General features: G+C 35.3%; 1 protein-coding gene across 1 annotated transcript in view; it reads right to left on the bottom strand.

Moving 5' to 3' along the window:
• Positions 1–21707, bottom strand: part of LOC120629341 (guanylate cyclase 32E) — a 79583-nt gene that overhangs the window by 31472 nt on the left and 26404 nt on the right. Inside the window, exons 6-8 of the mRNA XM_039898259.1 lie at positions 13910–14056; positions 8267–8357; positions 5966–6050 (exon numbers count right to left, since the gene is read on the bottom strand). Of these exons, the coding sequence (XP_039754193.1) occupies positions 5966–6050; positions 8267–8357; positions 13910–14056 (323 nt within the window). The remainder of the gene's footprint in view (positions 1–5965; positions 6051–8266; positions 8358–13909; positions 14057–21707) is intronic.

Below are 21707 nucleotides of genomic sequence, written 5' to 3'. Positions count from 1 at the left end.
ATATATATATATATATATATATATATCTTATAAATTTAAATGAGCAACTCTTGTATATATATAATTGGAATCTCGGAATCAGCTCCAACGATTTTCATGAAATTTAGTACATAGGGGGTTTCGGGGGCGATAAATCGATCTAGCCAGGATTCATTTTAGAAAATGTCATTTTATTTGTGTTTTCCGGTAATAACCGATTTGGTGCAACGACGTTGCACGGGTCAGCTAGTTTATATATATATATATATATATATATATATCATCATCATCATTGTTATATACCCATTAGCAGCCCACTACATCGCTGGAGTCTCCTCTCAGAATGGGAAAGGTTTAGGCCGTAGTCCACCAGTAGTCCACCAGTAGTCCGCAGACCAGTAGGATACTGTATTCTATTACTAGCGGAAGGCCGCGGCTTTCTCTACGTAGAATTTTCTGATTTTGTGTGAGTTACAATATGAGAATATTATTAATTAGAGTACAGATTAGTAGACTCCACACAAGGGAAAAGCCGCTAGCGCGAATATAAACCCACCGACGCCCATGGGTAAAAAATGGTATCTTAACGCTGTTCAGTTTTTGATGCATCTATAAAGCACCTTGTTTGCACCGGACTCGTTGATATAAGAAACTCCATAAACGAACAAACAGACATAAAAACAAAACAACAAAACATTGTTTCTTTCTTACCATACGGTAATCCTAGTTTTGAAGAGTTAATAAAGCTACCTTCTTACAGCGGACTGTGGATATAACGTATGCGCACTAAAAGTTCAGACTGACATGAAAAAAAGTGTGTGCGTCTAACCTTTACGCGCCATTGAAGTAAAACTTTTATTACTATTTATTGATGAAATAGTAAAATGTTCCTGAGACTCCGCCATTTCATTTAATATTTACTATTTCATTTTATAATCTATTTAAAATTCATTAATATATATCACTTTAACATTTTATAAATATTTGAAGGTTAGATCAACACATGTCAATATAACCTTGTCATTTATAGAATGTCGCAATCGTCAGAAAATTTATTAATAATTTATTTATTACAAAAGTAATAAAAAACAAGTATATTTAGAGAGTTTCAAAAAAACTTTGCAATTTAAAATGTTTTTTTTTTAATCTGTTGAATATTTATTTACTTTGCTATTCACAATCGATCCGTTTGAAAATATTGGAAATAAACAATCCTAATTGATTATGATATTTACCACTACCAGCTCGTGGCAAATATCGTATAAGTCAAGAAGCGTGGAGTATATGAAATATAAGTACGACCAATCCAAATTATTATTTTTAAATAGCGGAAACTACACAGACGTCTGATGTAAGCGTTACTTCCGTCGTTAAGAAGTTTTTTTTCATAAACTAATCTAATATTTATTGTCATAATTTAATAAATATATAATACCACAATGCAGACGTTCACGCAAGATGTTCATCACACAAACATTTTCCAGTTGTGGGAATTGAACCCTTGTTGTTACCCTTGTTAAGTATAGTTTCTTTCTTTCACACGGGAACCATAAAAAATGGTAGCTTAACTTCGCTTGTTAGTTTTTGATGAGTCTATAAAGCAGCTTGTTTGCACCGGACACTGGCGTAGTTGATATAACAAAGGCTGAAATATCGCCGCCCTTGACTTTGTGTGGTGTAAAAATACTGAGTTATAGTACCTATCAGCTGCGATGTACTAATTGCATGCCAACCTACCTTTGTTATTAATATTTTTAACCTTCAGACAAGCTTTATTTTAAACTAGCGGTCTCCCGTGTTTATTACGGTTTTTACAAATCCTGTGGAAACCGTTTGTTATCCTGGGGAAAAAAGTAGCCTATGTCTCCGTCTTGTTAACTAACTCCGTGCCCATAGAATTAAGAACATACAGGATTTGTGGACCACCAGTGGTTTTTGATGCTTCAAATTATGAAAATAAAGCTTAATTTGCTATACTCCGCGAAAAGCAAGGAGAATCTGTATGGTGTAATTTTTAATTTCATCCTTATACTCACACTAAACAGATCTTCGGCAATGTATCCTCTACGCAGGTGTCGCTCTGAAACCGGAGCATCCTCAGGGGATGTTTGTTGACTTTACTATGAATAATTGTTAAGTCTATACAGATTCTCTTTAGAACGTTAGAGATGGATTTCGCGGGCAAATCAAGCTTAAGATTCATAATATATTGAAGCATCAAAAACTACTACTCCACTTTAGTAGTATTTCTTTAACAGGGGGTTAGTCACTTCATTTATTTAGCAGTTTACAGTAATTATTTTTTGTCTAATGTTTTAACCGTTTACCATAAACTGAGGAAAATGGGAGAAGTGTGCTTGCAACATTCCGCGGGTGTGTAGTTACGAGAGATGTGCTCGGGACGTCTCCTCTGTTTTGGATACAATGCACTGCATGCGATAATGGCTGAATGAGGATTCTGTGTGTTCTTAATTCTGTGTCTGTGCCAAAAAAAATTAGTAAGGAATATATAGTATGGATTTCACTTCGCGTTGGGTCACAGACTACATCAAGCGCGCAGGGAGCCGCTGGACTCAAGCGGCACAAAACCTTGAAATTTGGTACGCCCTACAAAAGACCCATGTCAAGCAGTGGACGTCTATCGGTTGATATGATGAAACGACGAAACTATAATGGTTAGATTTGGCTGTGCCATATCATCAACATTATCAACTCTTTATCAGTCCATTTCAGTGGAAGGGAACGAATCTCCTCTCAGAATGAGAGGGGTTTAGGGGAGAAGGGTTTTGCGGATTGGTCAACGCTGGCCAAATACGGATTGGTCCACGCTTGCCAAATACGGATTGGTCCACGCTTGCCAATTACTGGGACATATTATTATAGATAATATCCAAAGCGTTTTAAAAATGTGCATTTATTAATTGTTTACTTTTTAATACAAAAAGTTTTTTACATTACATTTTCGTAAGAATTTAAATAAAGCTACGTTAAGTATCGGCACAAGTTGGCACTGGGAATTTTAATAATCTGATTGTCACTTCTAAATTTAAATAATTAATGTTTTGGGATTTATAAAATCTAAGATATTGAATATACTACGTAATAACTTAATCAATATCTCATTCTTTTGATGATTAACCCTTAGAATCTTAGAGATCAAGGGATTTCGAGATAGCAAATCTATCGTTTTCGCATATCAAACTCCGTATCTTCAAAGTTAATTGGACCCAATGCCCGTTGTTTTTAGAGTCTTAAATCCTATCCTTCTGATTTATGTTCTAGAAACGTTCGTTATGTTCTGTCAACATCCCGAGCTAAAGAATTGTAGACAAATTTGAGCTTTAATTGTATGCAATTAAGAACCATTTCACTACTATGTTCAAGTATTTTCATACTCGAAAACGACTCTTCGATTGCAAGTGAGTAAAACCTTTACTAAAGGTCAACTACTTTGGTCAAATGTCTCGAAGCAGTTCGTGTAAACAGTATCCGATTTTCGTGCGATAAGTCCGTTAGAACCTTGTCTTGCATAATAACGTATGTTTTGACAGAATTCACTAAAAGCTATGGACGTATAGAAGATACTGTTAAATTCTTATGTTCTTAATGGCTGTTGATGCCATGTCTATAGCAGTTACTATTATTATCCGTTATCTTTACAAAGGTTGGCTGTTGGTTTGCTGGACTGGTTTTTGTTTTAAAGCATATTTTTAAGATGTGTATTCTTGTAAAAAAAATCGGGTGTAGTTTTTGAAAAAAACCTTTTTCAATTTAAGTTTTGTTCAGGTAGACCTTGAATTTTTTAAACTCGTGATTCCTTCTACATTAAATGTCCGATTGGAATGAATTAAAAAGTATTGTAATGCTATATAATACTGCGATACTAATGCAACACCCCGTTGTTTCTACCGGCAATCTAATAAAATTTTAGAACACAGAAGCTGCTATTGCGACTTAACTATAATATTTAGATATACTCCCTCGCGGATTTTTTTGTAGGTAATAATGAGTACTTTAATTATGACTTATACAATTTTTATATATCATCAATTGTTTTCTTTTAATTTTGAAGGAATATTTTACTTTTATCGCAATTTTCTTCTGAAATTCTCAATATATATTTTTATTTATGTTTCGTGATAGTTCTGTTTCCTTTGGGCGAACAATTGGTTAAAATTGGGCTAGTTCATTCGGAGCCTACAAACGAAAACCTTTCCTCTTTATAATATTAGTTATATTATTTTAGCCTTATGGTTTTTTAATTTCTTTTGTTTTAGCGGTGATAGCTCAGTGGTTAAGACTTCGCCTTAACTTTCGAGGGGCCGACTTCGAATCCCACCTTTAACTTTTCTAAGTTATGTGCGTTTTAAGCAATTAAGATTAACCTGGTAATGGGTTGATATGATGTAATACTAAATTAAAATAAATAACAGCGGTTTATGCTTTAGTGTAGCAGAGTGTTCTTTTATGTAAATCAATATCAGGAATTTATAAAACGCTAATTATATTTTATCGGAAAGTCTATGAATAGGCTGTAAAGTAAGTAGGTTTTATATTCTGTGGCATAAAGTCCCAAGCGTTAAGTTTTATGTAGAAAGATTTAAAAATAATTGGTTCTTAGCTACAGTAGCGTGAAAAAAGATAAGTGTTTTAAATTTATCGTTACTTTAATTATCATTATTAAAATGGATTAATAAATGAAAATGATAATTAAGCCTACGTTATTATGAACACTCACGTCTATAAATTAAAAATAAAAATATTTATTTTATTTAATAATATTTTAGTAATAGGTACTAGGATAGTCCCAATTTTAACAGACTTTCAATCAATTCGGTTGTATTTTTTTATTTATGTATTATTTTCAACCGTATAGTATCGAAATAAATATCATTTTATTTTTATTTTACTGGCATATCTCAACTGTTTATTTATGTTTTATATGACAGACAACGTCGTGTGACAGGCGTCACAAATGCGTTGTTTATTTGATTGGACCGTACGCTCATGCAAAAAATTTCTTTTTTAGATTTTTATTCTTCATTTGTAACCCCTGACGCAATACGGCTATAAAGGTGTTTATAAGTTTGACGCCTCCGGCCTCCCCTCTATCTTTTTGTGACTTTTTGCGACAATAAAATGAGTTTCAAACATTTAGCTCCCGTTTTAGCCCGCCCGATGTATTTTTAGAACTCATTTTTATTTATTTAGCGATCGAGAATCACGTACCTCAGCACAAAAATTTATGTGATAGATTTCTAGATCTATACGTTTTGACTGATATGTGGAACCTAGATCTAATTCGGTGTTCGTCAGCGTTTGATTTTGTTTTTGGAAGTGGCATTAAATTTAGTTGTACTTAGATCTAAAAAATTTAAAATATTCAGTATCGCTAAGCCTTAAATGAGGGGTTTGCTGCTGTCCGCTGAGGATTTCTATCCTCTATCGCCAACCACAAATTGGGCAAAATTAAACACATATTATAGTATAAACCATAAACCAACCAGAAACCTCTATAGTACACAAAATATTATTTAAATCGGTTATAATTTGTCGGGGTAATGGTGTAAAATCGTCAAACACTCATCCCATCTCCCAATGGAACCGAGCTTAATGTGTAAAAACCAAGAATATGTGTACAAAGTTTCATGAGGATCGGTTAAGTAGTTTTTGCGTGAAAGCGTAACAAACAAACTTACATTGACCTTTTTAATATTAGTATAATCTATTTCTTGGTTTTGGGCTTTGGTTTTTTGACTTTGGTTTTTTGACAGTGTGAACGGCAGAACCGGTGACCTAAGTTAGGTCAGCGGTTAAGCATCTTTTTTTAATCGCGATGAGACATAATTTACTAAGAACAGAACCTAGCTTAAAAATAGTAAAGTTAAAGTTATTTATTTAGCACCACTCAGCATAATAACACAATAGTCTATGCACTAATGCAAACGCCATGAAGTAAGTAACTGTGAAATCATTGGTTACTTACTGAAGTGTCCTCAAATATCTTGTGGTAGTTTGGCACGCAGAAGGGTGGCGCCGCGGACAGCTTCCGTATCATTTGGCAGAGAGTCCTGCAAATATACCAACTTGTTTAGTTAATCGGCCTTTAGTGGAATGGATATTCAAAAATCGGCCAAGTTTTTCTACCATTATCTATTAAAACAGCTAAAAAATCATGACTGAGAGCCCACTTAAACATTTATTTTATTCTTAAATCGGTCCAGTACCGATTATAAACAACCAAACAAATATTTCCTCTTTGTAAAATTAGTATAGCCGAAATTAAATAATTATAGATTTATGGATTAATGAATTGAGCCTAAAAATAAATTACCGGCGTGAATCTATTTCGGGTATTTTTAATAACTAAATTGGGTCAGGTACATTTGCAAAAATCGTACTTATGCAAGTGCTTATTGCAGTGGTTATTAAACTCACATAAGTAATATAACTGAAATGACAAGCGAAAACTGAAAATCTGAATTTATTTTTGATGATGAATTTCGCTAACGCAAAAAATATTTATCAATCAGCAGAATGATATTCGCTTTTTCATTAAAATTACAGTCCTCAATTGCAAAGCTTTCACGCTCAGTTAATTCTCACTAGATAAGGGCGTATCTAAAGGGAGACGGTTGGAGGTGAATGGACTCCGTGCTGCCTCTAGGTCATTTATTCCTCCCCTAAATTATATGCATACGAATATTAGTAGTAATGTTATTTGTAAGAAGATAGATGACATAGCGTAGAGCCGTTTTCGACATATTCGATTGTAAGGTAGTGCCTTTACTAGTATCTCTTCATAGTCGATTGTGAGGACGAGCCTTTATAATTTTGTCTCAGTGGCCGATCCGGTAGTGGCTTTACAAGATTATCTTCATCACTGATTATGAGGGAGAGCCTTTAGAAGTTATTTTTGATAAACGTTAGTGAGTGTCTCTTAGTGGGCGATTGTAAGGTAGAGCCTTAACAACTTTCTTTTCATGGCTCATTGTGAGGTGGACCCTTTTAAAGTTTCTCTTGGTGGTCGATTGTGAGGTCGGGCCTTTACATCTTTATTTTCATAGCCGGTTTTTTTATAGTGCCTAATAATTTACGGACCAAGCGTATTAATTTTCATAACGAGCTCTGTAACACAAAGCTCTACTACTACTGTTATTGTGCTTGATTGTGGCTGTTCATAGTCGATTTTGTGGTTGAACCTTTCGAAGTTTCTCTTCGTGTCCGGTTTTGAGATAGAGCCTTTAATGGAATAATACTCTGGGCAATTTTACCTAATAATTGACGGACCAAGCGTATGGACCACCTGATGGCAAGTGAAAACCATCGCTAATAAACAGAGTCACACTTCGCAAGGCATGCTAGGAAAGTGCCGCCCTGAGTCTATAAACCTGAGGCGTGGGTGTTTAGCCTGATGTGCCTGTAACTACACCGGCAACCGCACCCTTCAGACCGAAACATAGCAATGCAATGAAGTAAGCATAGCGGGAAAATCCCCAAACGAGCTCTGTAATATTGGATAGCAACAGGCGTTACTTAGCGGAAATCCATGATATATTATGAAATTTAAGCTTAATTTTCATAACGAGCTCTGTAACACAAAGTAGTTTACTAGTTTTGTTATTGTGCTTGATTGTGGCTGTTCATAGTCGATTTTGTGTTTGAACCTTTCCTTGATTGTGAGATAGAGCCTTTAAGAAATAATATTCTGGGCGATTTTCCCGGTATGGTGCAATGCGGCATATCTTACTAGCAACTAACTTCGTCTGAGAGTTAGAACAAATCACAACCTAAAGTATTGTTAAAGGTAATTATATGTCTTTACGTGTTGTGTTGTGTTGTGTATTATGTTGACGGCCGATTGGCGCGGTGGCCAGTGACCCTGTTTGCTGAGTCCATGGCTGTGGGTTCGATTCTCACAACTGGAAAATATTTGTGTGCAGAACATGAAATTTCTTCAGCGTCCGGGTGTTTAAATGTATATTATAAATATTAATGTATATTATTCATCTATAGTACCCATAACACAAGCTACGCTTACTTTGGTACTTTTGTATAATTATTAATTTATTTATATATAATATATTAAAGATAACAAGTTTAAGTTCGTTTGTATTTTTCGTTCTACAAGTTAGCTATCTTAAGAAGTGAAAATTTCCCGCCTTAGTTAAATATATAAATTGTTGGTTGGTATACTCACAGGTAAAAGGGAATGGTTGGTATACTCACAGGTACAAGGGGTTGGTTGATATACTCACAGGTAAAAGGGGTTGGTTGGTATACTCACAGATAATAGGGGTTGGTTGGATGAGAGGGCGTTAATTTGAGAACTGCCCTGAACGCCAGCACGTCACTACTGCTGTTCTGTATTAGATGATCTGGAAACAAAAATAGTATTAGTGACTAGCAGTGGCCCGCGGATTCACCCCGCTCAGCATCGTAACAATAATAAAATTAGTTCTTGTAAGATTTTAAATATCGAAACTATTATTAGGATGGTTTATTGGAAATAAATTTGGCAATAATCAAACACAAAACATTTTTTTTAAAGGTTTCGTTTGATAATAATATTGAGGGAGTTGTAAAAAAAATGTTTACCATTTTGTAATGACGGCAATCTTGGATTTGAATTTGTAATAGTGTATCACATTCTACGAGCTTAGCCCTTTCATTTGTTACCCATATAAGGGTTGTAAATAAACTGTTATCCCCATTTTATACGGCGGCCACACACACAAACATAACCTAACACACACACACACACGCGTAGGCACACACATGTCAAACACCAAGTCGTTTTCGCGCCAGAGGTTAATAAATAGACCTTTATAAAGATTTTTTCATCACTAGTATGATATGGAAACTCGTGACGAGATTACTTAAGATCAGCGTTATGGGCCTCGATGATATCTTGTTTTTTTTACATGTTCGTTATATGATTTTTTCAATGTAACCTAATTTTCTTTCCACGTACAAGCTTTTTGTATCTTCACCCTTGGGGATTTGCGTTTTATTAACATTTGCCATTTCTAAAGTAAAAAAGCTTCGCTAAATATTTTGTTTAAATTCTTCTTTTTTATTAAGATGATACTCGCTATCTAGTAATAGGCGATAATGGGAAGCGAACTGGTGGGTCACTAAGTGATTTTTGAAACTGACAATTTTAGAAGTAAATTCATAGTTCCATCAATATCCTAAAACAGTCCACTACTGTACTCAAGAAATTCAAAATTTGTAAATCACTAGCTGTCCCAGCGAACTTCTTACCGCGGATATTTTTTTTTAAATATTTTCTAGTGGACCGAATTGTGAATCTAAACCATCCTCGAATCCCCTTGAACTCACACAAAAAATTCAACAAAATTGGTCCAGTCATCTAGGAGGAGTTCAGTGACATACACACGCACACAAGAAATATATATATTTAAAGATTTATATCAAGTCGTTTTAAAGTACTTTTAAAACTTCACAACAGTCTGTAATGACTCTAACACTGGTTCATAAGGCAGATTCTACCAGGAAAAGCTGGTAAGAAACTCATTAGACTGCTGCAGGCAGTGGCGTGCATAGAGGGTAGGCACAGGGTATGCAGATGATATAAAGTGAAGAAAAGCTCCAGTACGAGTCATAAAAAACTTAAGGATAGGCATAGTAAGAGTTATAAAAAGCCTATCCTTAAGTATTTATAACTCGTACTAGGGATTTTCTTCACTTTATATCATCTGCATACCCTGTGCATACCCTCTATGACAACCCTATTGGAGATAAAAGACTGACACGCGCATATTACCTACGCTTCGCGGCGCGTTCCTTATTAAGTGACAAGAGTTACTTGATTTTAAATTTGCATGTGATGTTAGGTACTGATTTCTTTCAGTAAACACTATAGCAGAAGTTTGCTCAATAACTATTAGCGTTTCGTTTTAACAGATAAGTTTTAGAGGCGTGCATTATTGTGTGTGGTGTGTGACTGAGGGGCGTGTGCGTATATGCGTGTGTGCTAAATGGGACATGATGAGATAGAAAAACCGAAAGTATTGCCAAAGTTGCGGGCACCACTTTGAAAACAAACGGAAACATTAAAAGCTAAATTAGAACTGCTGATGCCAAACGCATTTTAAACCGTCTTTATTTAGTCGGCTGTATAACACGAGTCTTAAATACATACTCCTGTTTTATCCTATATTCTCATAACATAGTAACACCTGCTTGGTATCAATTTACTTGCTCAACCCATTTTTTTCCACCCTATTAGTTTTCGCCGTCTGTGACACAGCCAATAATGTATCTGTCTTTCATAACTTAGCGGGGTGACATAAAGTTGTAACCAAGATATAGTTTGAGTTATTTATAAGCTTTTCTATAAAAACAAACATAAATGAAAAGACTTTTTATTAATATATTACGATTTTAATGTCAGAAAGAATTTAATAAATTAATATAATATAAATTCCCTGTCCGTTACTGGACTTCTAAACGCTGAAGCTTGATGTTAAATAGCCTTTCTCAAAAACTTGTCGAAAATTAAATTAAATCCGACTCATAGTTTAGGAATTTTGCGCAAACATAAAACCTTTATTATTAGTATATATAGAGATAGGGAGGTAATATTATAATCTTTTTTTTTAGATTACAACTTATTCCGCGCGAGTCTTACAACGCCATAAAGAAGGAAAAGCCGTAGTGTTTATTTTCTTTAGTATATCCCCTTTACAATGGGGGGAAGTCCCATATAGAGTCCGTCCTGCCAAAGGGTCGCATAAAGCTTTTCCACGACGGCAAAATAAAGGCTACGTAGGATCACGGGAAACGGAAAAATGGAAACTCAGTCCGGACAGAATCACGAATCTCTTGCCCTAGTCCTGAATAATAATGTAACGACATTTTTCTATAACCCCATTACACAATAACACCTGCTTCGTATCAATTTACTTTCTCACCCCAATTTTCGCTTGAGAGGTTGGTGCCTTGTAGTAAACAAGCTTATGAATTTATCGAAATTTAATATCATAAATGCGAAAGTTAATTTCTTACTGAGCAAACAAACAACTTGATCTTTGGCATAGAGATAGTTGCAACTTTTTAACCTGGGAAAACAAACGGTTCCCAAGGGAATTGTAAAGAATCGTTATAAACGCGGACGAAGAACGCGGACAATAACTAGAGCTATAAGCTTACTAGTAAGCTAAAGATTTTACTATTGTCCGAATTTCGTTACTAGTAAGCTTATAGCTATTGTCCGAATTTTTCGTCCGCGTTTATTACGATCAAAATGTTATCTATATACTTGTAATAAAACTGTAAGTGGAAGATTTCTGTACATTTAATATATTTTGAAAATTTTGACCGGGGGGTGCTTGATAATCGTTACTGAGTCCGAAACAGATTTTTATTTAATTTTTTTCCTGTCTGTCTGCCCGGGCATCCGGAGAAAACTACTGAACTGATTTAAATAAAATTTGGTATAGAGGTAGCTGATATTCCGGGTCAACATAAAGGATACTTTTTATAAATATATAAACAATAAGTTTCCTCCGGGAAACGGAAGGAAATTTTTTATCAATTTTACTTCATAGCTCCGTTAAATTTGAACGGGTTTTAATATTTCTTTTTTTTATTTGAATGTGTGTATTTACTTTCAAGCATGTGTTGTCTAATTTTAATGTAGATCTGATAAATATTGTCGAAGATAAAGAACATAACTCTTCACAGATCATCACTGTAAGTCGCAAGGCATATGAGACAAATGCGTAATCGAATGCATGCGTATAATCCTACTTATATTAAAATGCGAAAGTTTGTGAGGATGGATATATGTATGGATGGATGGACATGTATAAAGTTATTACTATTTCCTACAAAAAAATCCGGGAGGCTGTATGTCTAACTGTTAAGTCACAATAATTGTTTTTTGTTATAATTTGTTAATAAAAACACGGGTTCAAACTAAAGATGGTGACATTCCTATCAAGATCCTCATCCAAATAAATAGTTTTATAATTGAAATTGATTATGTACCTGCGAATTCCCCTTTAAATTATTCAAATTGGACCTATCGTTAAGAAGTTACGACGGGTATAGAAATGCTAAAAGCAAGAAAAATGCAGAGGGCCGCGGCCGCGTATTATGTAGTTTGGAAATAAAATTAGACCCGGTTGTTGGCGCTGCAATTAGGTTCTTGGTTTTTTTAAGATATTAAATCCGATAATTTGATGCTCAGGAGCTATTCGATTTGGTCAAACCATCTCCTTTCTACCATCGAACTGCGAGGTACCGAAAGAATCTGCACCGTTACGTTGTTGAAATACCATCAACACGTACGAAGCGTTTTGCTTTTTCCTTTCTGATCCGCACCGCAAAGGCCTGGAATGCCCTCCTATCTTCTTCGATACCTATAATCTGGGTACCTTCAAGTCAAGATTGAATAGGCATCTTCTAGGCAAGCACGCTTCATCTTAGGCTGGATCATCACTTACCATCAGGTGTGATTGCAGTCAAGCACTTGTCTAAATATTAAAAAAAAAAAAGACAAAGTTGCGCGGGTCAGCTAGTATGATTATATGAATAAGTGTACAATAAAAGTGCATTAATTCATACCATCTACTGCGATCACCAACCCGTCTGCTAAAGGTGGTCAAAAACAATCCCCCCCATTAGGAGAGGCCCTAAGTCCAGCAGTGGGCTGTTATAACTGACTATAACTGACTTTCTTTTTTTTAGTCACAATCGATATGATAAAACTCCCATCTGCAGGTCATAACAATCTACTATTAAATGTGTTACTAAAAATAGGCATTATGTGTTTTAACACAGCTTGAGTTTTATGTTCCATCATCTTAACTTCGTAAAAACGTAAAGCCCTGTAATAGATTTTGCTTTCAACGCTTTTTCTTTGTTCAAGGCTTTATGAGTACATAACGGGCGATGTACGTTGGCCAGATGGAAGTTAAAAGATAAAAGGAATACAATGATGAAATTGTACACAGCGTAAAAAATAGGTTGATAGCAAAGAGCTTCGGACATCGGCCTTCCTTTTTTGGATTTATGTGCGATTTAAGTTATTGTAAAACGTGTAAATGAAAACTGAAATAATACTTGACAGGCTTCAGAGGTCTATTTACTGTCTCTGAGAACTATCTGTGAAACCTAAAAGTGTTTGATTAAACCACTATCATAGTTTTTACTGAAATAAATCGGACACAGCCCTTACATCACGTGCAAAATTAAAATTATGTTACTCCTGTCACTTTATTAGGTACGCGTCGCGTAGCATAGGTACTATGCGTGTGACGGTCTTATATCTCCAATAGGGTTGTCATAAGTACAAAAATTAGAATGTTTTTAATTCGTTTGTATGGAAAAATAAATATGCTATTTTGATTTAATATTTTTACAGTATGCTTCCTCATGATGCATATGTGTACTACATAACGGTGAAGGAAAGTACAGTGAGGAAACCGGCATTCAAAATTATGACGTCACGTGTGGATAAATAGAATTTTGTACCGCTTGAAATTCCTAGTCCTTAAGAATTTTGTCATTTTAAATTATCAGTTTAATAAAGCTCTAACTTATGTATGACGTCACGAGTACGGCCATGACACAGCGGCCGTTTTTGCGGGATTTAATAAAAGATTTTAGCAAAAATAAGATATTTTTGGTTATAGTAGATACTAAAGAACATCTTAGGGCAGTTTTCAAAATTAATCATCACAACTATTCCGGTCTTATTTGTAGACAGCCCTACACTAAGTACGTATTCTTAAGCACAAGGCTCAATTAAAGCGGCCTTAAGTGGAAGCTGAGGATGATTTAGAGAAACTTTATCACCAACACAGTTTTTGTGGATGTTTCTTAAGCTTTATAGAATGTTCCGGAAAAAAAAAACTTGTGAAGCTTTGTAGAATATTCTGGAAGTTTTAGTACATACCAGCGTGTGTTATCGCGGCATCGTTGGGGTCGTATATTTCGTCATCGACAGCCACCACGGCGTACTCCCCGGCTGCTAGGAGTCCTCGTCTTTGGAGCACGTTCACAAAGTCAACCAGAGCGATGTGCTCGCCCAGGAACACGTAAACTGTTGGCATCAAACAATTGTTTTTTATACTTCATAAGTTAGAAAAGAAAACAGACCCTTCAAGTAGTAGGATACCTTAGGATTATAAAAAATAAAAAGAAAACCAAAAGGTGGGTCGTACACTGTTGAAAACACACATACAAATAACTACATACTAACACAAATCCACATTGGAGCAGTGTGATGTACTATATATGTATTTAACTCTTCATTTATGAGATGAGACGGAAGTAGAATACAAAGTCTAGTGAAATTTATCAAACTATTTGTTGCGCGCGGCTTCATCCACAGTTTTCCTATAAACGTAGTCAGTGCCATAATGTTTTAATATTATGTTTAAAACTTAAAATTATAATATTATGGCAATACCTGAGTAGGTAAGAAGGTATAAAGTAGTGCTATAATATCTCTATTGTCTATTTTATGTCTATTGTGCCATAATATGCTTCCCGGAACAACCTGTATGTTGTCTATGGTCCGGAAAGCATAGCACAATAGAAATAAGCTCTTGCGGTACGTCAGGACTTTTAAGTTTTATGAAACAGTGAAAGTAGTTAGACAGCCGAATAGCGCAGTGGGCAGCGACCCCGGAAAATGATTCTTGTGATGAACATAAATGTGTTTATCTGTATATTATATTTGTTGTATTCATCAAAATATTTATCAGCTATCTTAGTACATATATCACAAGTTACGCTAACTTTGGGTTTTAGTTGGCGATGTGTGCATTTTCGTACTAAATTTATTTATTATTTAAAACTTGTAATAATAGATATCGTCTAGATATCGTCGACCTATCTGGCGAAGTGGTGAGAGCTGTCTTATAAGTGGGAGGTGCCGGGTTCAATCCCCAGCGGAAGCAATTTAGACATTTATTTTTTTGGCCCGGTCTGGTGTCTTTTGCCGTATTAGTTACCACCCTACAGAAATAAACGTGCCAGCAAACGATTAAGGGCTTGGTTACGTTGCCGCGTAATAACCGATTATGGATAGAACTGCCATGGACAGATAGATAGAACTGTTATGTCTATCGTAACGCCACGAAGATAGACTGTATCGTCACTGCACCAGGTGATATTGTAGGATTTACTTGTAGTGGAATAAAAAAATAAAGCTGTATTTAAAGGCCTTCGCACACCACATGAACTCGACACCAACACAACTGAAGTCTGAGCTTGTGAACTTTAAGTCGTCTTGTATAAAGTTAGTTAGTTGCAAGCTTAGTTCATTGAAATAACTTTTTCCTCTTTTTTTAAGAGTAGAAGTTTGTTATATGTTTTGTAAATAAGGACTTTATTAATATTAACATTATGTGTAAAGTCAGTTATATATTACCTATATAATTGGAATCTCGGAATCGGCTCCGATGATTTTCATGAAATTTAGTACACAGGGGGCGATAAATCGATCTAGCTAGAATTCATTTATATTGGAATCTCAGAATCATTTATATTGGACATACGACTATTTTTTTAAGTCGACTCATTCGCGGACGAAGCCGCGCGGGTCCGCTAGTTAATATTATAAATGTGAAAGTGTGGATGTTTGTTACTCAATCACGCAAAACCAGCTGCCCGGATTTAGATGAAATTTGCCATGCATTTTTACTTTACTATTTACTAACAAGTAGCCTATCACATGGAAAAGAATATAGGCTACTTTCTATCCCGATTCCTTAAGTAGTTCCCGAGGGAAAATTGAAAATTGTTTACGAGACAAGCCGCAGGCAGACAACTTTGAAATTTGGTATGCATGTTACCTATGCTATGGAAAAGGAAATGTTCTTTCTACATCTATTTTATAGATATATCGACCTTTAATAGTTTCCGTAGTAAGATTACATTTTTTTAACGAGCGCGCGGCAATAATAACCTTATTCGCGCGTATCAGCTAGTTAAAAATATTTTAAAAGTCACTAGCGAAAAGTGGATCTCGCGTAACCTAACGAATACAGTAAAGAAGTAATGTTCGTGGAAAAAAATGAAACTAAATTTTACAGAGTTGTAGAGACTATAATATACGTGTCACAAAGATTGTGATGTGTACAGGGGGCTTACTACCGTCGCTTGAAGCAGTCGTTATAAGCACATTATCGGCGCTCAAATCAGTAAGGCTAGCGTGTGCGCCACATGAATCTTATGCGTACACATTATCTCGTCTAACTCCAAAGAAAACGTATAGTTTTTGTATAGTAACGGGTAGAGATAATTATATCTTATCTATCGGCGGCTTGCCTACAGGGCATGGTATTCTTTTACAAATGCGTCTCCGTGCTGGGATACGAACTCGGCCCTCCGAAAGTGAAGCCGAATTCCTAACCACTAGGCTATCACCGCTTAAACTAAATACAGCACAATTAAATTTTATCTTCGATGTTAAGATGTTGGATTACATTGATTGCTAGTTATACTAGACTACGTCATTAATGCTTAGAGGATTGGCAAAAACGGAGCTGAAAAATTAATTAATTATGTAAGAGAATATTTTCATAATAAACCTTTGTATTCTTTTTAATTACATCCGATAGAAAATTCTAATAGCATTTTAAGGATTGATCTAAAAATAAATTCAAAATTCAAAATTCAAGTAGGCCTAATACAAGCACTTTTTAAACGTCAAGTCTGTCCGTGCGTAGTGACTCTACCACCGGTTCGGAAGGCAAATTCTACCGAGAAGAAGCCGGCAAGAAACTCAGCAGTTGCTCTTTTCCAACATCAAAAATTTACATTTTACATTTTAACATTCATTTTTCTACCTATTTCTTTAAATTTTTCACGGAGGGATTCTCGTGATTTAAGTTTATATATTGACCGTACAGCTCTATTCTGCAATATGAATATAGTTTCAATATCAGCAGCTTTGCCCCATAATAAGATCCCGTAAGACATCACACTATGAAAGTACGCGAAGTAAACAAGTCTTGCTGTATATCAATACTTTCTGTTATAGAAGGAGAAGGCTGGCCATCTACGCAGGTTGGTGGGCACAGGGTGGCACGTTACAGAACTTGCTCCTGGCTGGCATTTGAAGTGAGCAATCACTTCGAATGCCAGCCAGGAGCAGTTAAAAGGCGATCTTTTTGAAATCACAATCACTTACTCTTGTGACTGAAAACATAGTGAGTATATTCATTCTGACATTAATGAGATACTGAAAACATACAACTATTGTTAAGAATCGACGATCCCTCTGAAGCATCGTTGATTCATGTTTACGTTGTATTTGTTAATATAATTCCTATAAATATTCTTTAAGTCTAATTTTACCATGATAAGAAATATCTCACAAAATAACAACTGTATTTCATATAATTACTTGTTTAGTATAGTTTAGTTATTCATGTGCATACCAATACTCGTATTTTATAGTATAACCTTACTTGGATTATTGTATAGCTAAATAACACTTTGTTTTGTCATTCTTAATGTTAACTTTAGTCAGTTAGTTTGTTAACTCAACTGTATAAATAAATAGATATATCAATTTCTTAGTTTAATTACTCAATGAATAAGTTCATCGCTACCATAATTATCTTATCATCCCATGTGTTTCTATCGCGAATAACTAAGACAAACAGATATATTTTTGTGCACGTTTTTCTGTTATCTCGCTCTAATTGTATTTTATCGTTGAACTCATAACCATAAGTATTTTTATTTCACCCCAATTGTTATGCTGACTCTTTCTAACATTGTACCATTCTAATTTGGTACTCAAATAAAGAGAACATGCGCTCGCTTATAATATAATGAAACCCGGCATCACCAGGGCTCCCCCCCGATGTCGTCGAGCCCTAGGGCTCTTCTCATGGCGAGCTTCCGCGCTCGCCCCACTCCCCCGGTGACGCCGTAGCAACCCCTCAGGTGGTTATCGGCAAATGTCCATCCGAAAAAGTCATCACCAGGGCGAAACTACGCACTTCACTCGCTGACTCTGAAGCGAACGCATCTCCGGTAAAACAACTTCACCTTGCTGTTTTATTTTCACCACTGTGGATTGGACCCCTCTACGATCCTCCACAACTATGTTTTCCAGTTTTAACTCATATTGAATTTATCACACTCAAATGTGTTTTTGGCTTCTGGTAAAGTACCGCTCACTTAAAAAAACTTGGATTTCAAACTATCCTATTCATGCAAGCCCTAATTATAGTCACAACCTTCTAGAATTAGATCCTATTTACGTCACGTGAATGGACTCTTTCCAAATTTATTTCGAGCCCTGCACGGCTAGCGTGGGCAGAAGACAATTATCTCCTCGTGGAAAGGATAAAAAATTATCTTCTCCCACAGCTTCATGAACTCTCAAAGCATTGGCGCACAAGTGTTAATAATATAGGAGTTATATATAATAAACGGGGCTAAACTTCTCCTATTCCCTGTTCCCGTGCTTTACCAGGTGGACACGTTAATTATATGCCTTGTCAGGGAATATAATCGGGGGATATAATTTTTTTCTCCTGTCTGTGCTAGCCCTGCTGGTCTAAGAAGACCAAACAAACTAAGACGGGATTATTTAGTAAACAGCAACATATATTACCGTAATTAGACCAAATATAGACTGATTTCTTAGGACCCTTTCAGTAGACAGTAGGTAGTGAAAGCCTACACAAAACTTAGTAGGATTCCAATAATTACGTTCAAGTGTTTTCGCAGACAAGTTATCTTTGTAAATAATCCCTCCAATTAGTACATTAAATTAATTATCGATTTCTAAAGGGTTCTATACACCGGCATTCCGTCACTGACAATGTGTATTACCATATACCTTCCAATTAGTAGATAATAACTTTCCTTGGTAGGCTCTTTTCCAACATCAAAAATTTACATTTTACATTTTAACATTCGTTTTGCTATCTTGTGAGAGATGAAAGCGGAGCCGGACGCTTCCAAGCAACCTTGTCATGAAGAAATTCAACAATTGTATAGTAACCTCGCTGTAATAAATGTGTTTTAACATATTCTTTTAGTGAGTAGTTTTGCAATTTTCTGAGTTATAAAAGCCAAATGTAAACTGCTCATAACCCTTTACAAAATATTGCATTTCCGAGGCCGAGGATTTAATGGTTGAGGAGTTTTTGCGGCACTTTACCATCAGCTTTTATTATGACGAGCATAACTTATCCACCAATCTGGCCAAGACTTCTTTTAAGAGTAGTATTACTACCCCTGTGTCAGAAGACTCGGCTCTTCCATTACAATTAAAATAAACTTAACAAATTACAATAAAAGGAAGGTAGGTATATAAACAATACAAGATATACGATTATACCTATACATAGACATGTTGTACAGAAATTTAGTTGTTTATAAAAACAAATGTGTCACACTGTGAAGTACTTCTTGCTTTTTTCTTCCTTTCATTATTCCAATTACGAGTTCCGGTCTGAAGACAATTCATTAAAAAAAATAAACGCCATATCACCGAAGTCGATATTCAATCGACTGTATTTTTCTTTTTTTTTATATTCCCCATTTTGTAGGTCTCATTTTAATTTGGTGAAGATTTATTAGAGGGATCCTGGAGAAATCGAGGGAACTCTTCAAATATGAGAGGAACTCCTTTAGCAAATTGAATATTTTTTAAAGGAAGGCATTTGCTTTTGGAGCGCCAAGTGGAAAAGATGATGACGACCATGGATGGTCACAGGAACTATTATATTAGTATTACGCGGGTTGCGGTTCGATTATGTCATATGGCTGCTAAGCAATTTATGCTTACCATCATCATCATGGTTCTCTGGCCGAATTCCGGAGATCAATGGAATTAGCTTTAAGCAAATTATAATTTTTTTTTTCCTTCCTACAATGTATACACTTTCATCTTGTTTGAGTAGTTGTAAGCTAGTTTAACGCATAATTGCATGCGGTGTTTACCTGTAAGTAGATTTACATTTTGTCTTCATACAGTATAAGCTAGTTTAAATTGTTTTTTTGAAATGTAAAGCTGTTGGTAAAATCAAATTAAAAAAAAAACAAAAAATATCATATCAATCCATTACCGGCCTACTACAGGGCACGGGTGTCCTCCCACAATGAGAACGGGCCTTAGTCCACCCCGCCCCGTAGAACTCTTTACCGTTGAAGCATGATATATTTTAGTTAATTAAAACGCCCATAGCTGTGAAAAGTTGGAGGGATTTGAATTCGGCCCCCCCAAAGTTAAGTTGAACACCTACCCACTGGGCTAGGTAGGTATTTTGATATAAATACGGATTTTCGGTACACCTCAGTATTTTATGAGACTCAATCGATGCAAGGATACCTTACGGTGTCTTAGTTGCTATCAAGTTACTAAAAGTTACCAGGACTGGCAGGCTATACCTTCACCATTGATTTATAAGCTCTAACGAAACTAGGTTGAACTAACCTCTAAGTTAGCAAGTGCAATGTACTTGCTCCAGGATATTAATAGCAATAGTACAAGAAGTCGTACAAAACTTTTGCAGTTCAACATCAAGAACTTAGTCCCTACGGAATAGTCGTTAGTATTAGCAATTAAAGTCCGTCCGCGTGTTTGTCTGCTAGCGGGCTGTATCTTACGAACTGTACTACGGTAGACAGTTGTAATTTCAATAGAATCTGTAAGTAATCATAAACTTGCTATGTTGTGTACTGACTACTGGTAGGGTTGTTATTGCAACTTAAATAAAAAAAAATGGTTTTTATATGTGTATGATTACTCTCTATCTATCTATACCTCGTCACATAAACTCTGTGATTTTAGAATTTGGTTTGAGATGAAGTGAGTGACCTAGTTGTCGTTAATTGTTTTTACTCTTAAGTTGACCAAGACTTTTGACAAAGTGTTCTTAGCTTTGTTTGGTGAAAATCGATCTAAGATGGCCGCCGATGGAGCACTAATTTTTTAATTACTCCCTTACTAATATGTATTATGAAAATTAAGGTTAATTAATTTAAAAAAAAGCAGTATAATCTGTATGGTGTAATTTATAGCATCCTCAGGAGATGTTGAGTTTACAATGAATAATTGTTAAGAAAAAACTGAAACTGTGCTTATGTCTATAAATTGTATACACGTATATAATTTATGTATTTTATTTGTGTGAAATTTTATTTTATTTTCACTTCCTAAAATTTATTTTTAGTATTCGTGTGTAGTTATTTTAATGGAGATTTATAATCATTTTACATTATTTGTTCTCACTCTTGTGCTAATCCTATGGTTGCCTGGCCGAGATCGCTTCTAAGCGATAAGGCCACCTTTTGTATTCTACTCCAGTCTTTGTGTTTCTCTCTATTCGTCCTCTATAAAATAAAGACTGTAAATAAAAATAAATAAATAAATATTTTTGGTCCTCACTCGTTTTTCTCGCACTTCCGGCTGGTAGAAAATGCTTTAGCATTAAGTACGCTTTTTATAAGTTTTTTTGGAAATAAAGTTTATAAATAAATAAAATAAACGTGCCATAATTAACAACTTTGTAACGAGCAATGAACATATCCAATCTCACTGTTGTAGTTTGATCGGTAATTACCGACTAATCCCGTAAAGCGATATCTCCCGGGAGAATTTTCGAAATGGATGAACTGGCGAGACAATTGCTGTCAATATCCGGACAGGAAATGATTTAAACTTCAATAATAGCATCGAGTTTAGAACTCCGAGCATTTTAAACACATTGAACAAT

Source organism: Pararge aegeria, chromosome 14 (assembly GCF_905163445.1).
Source record: "Pararge aegeria chromosome 14, ilParAegt1.1, whole genome shotgun sequence".
In the NCBI taxonomy this organism is placed as follows: domain Eukaryota; kingdom Metazoa; phylum Arthropoda; class Insecta; order Lepidoptera; family Nymphalidae; genus Pararge; species Pararge aegeria.
Note: the sequence above shows the minus strand (reverse complement) of the source record. Positions and strands in the feature narration are given on the sequence as shown.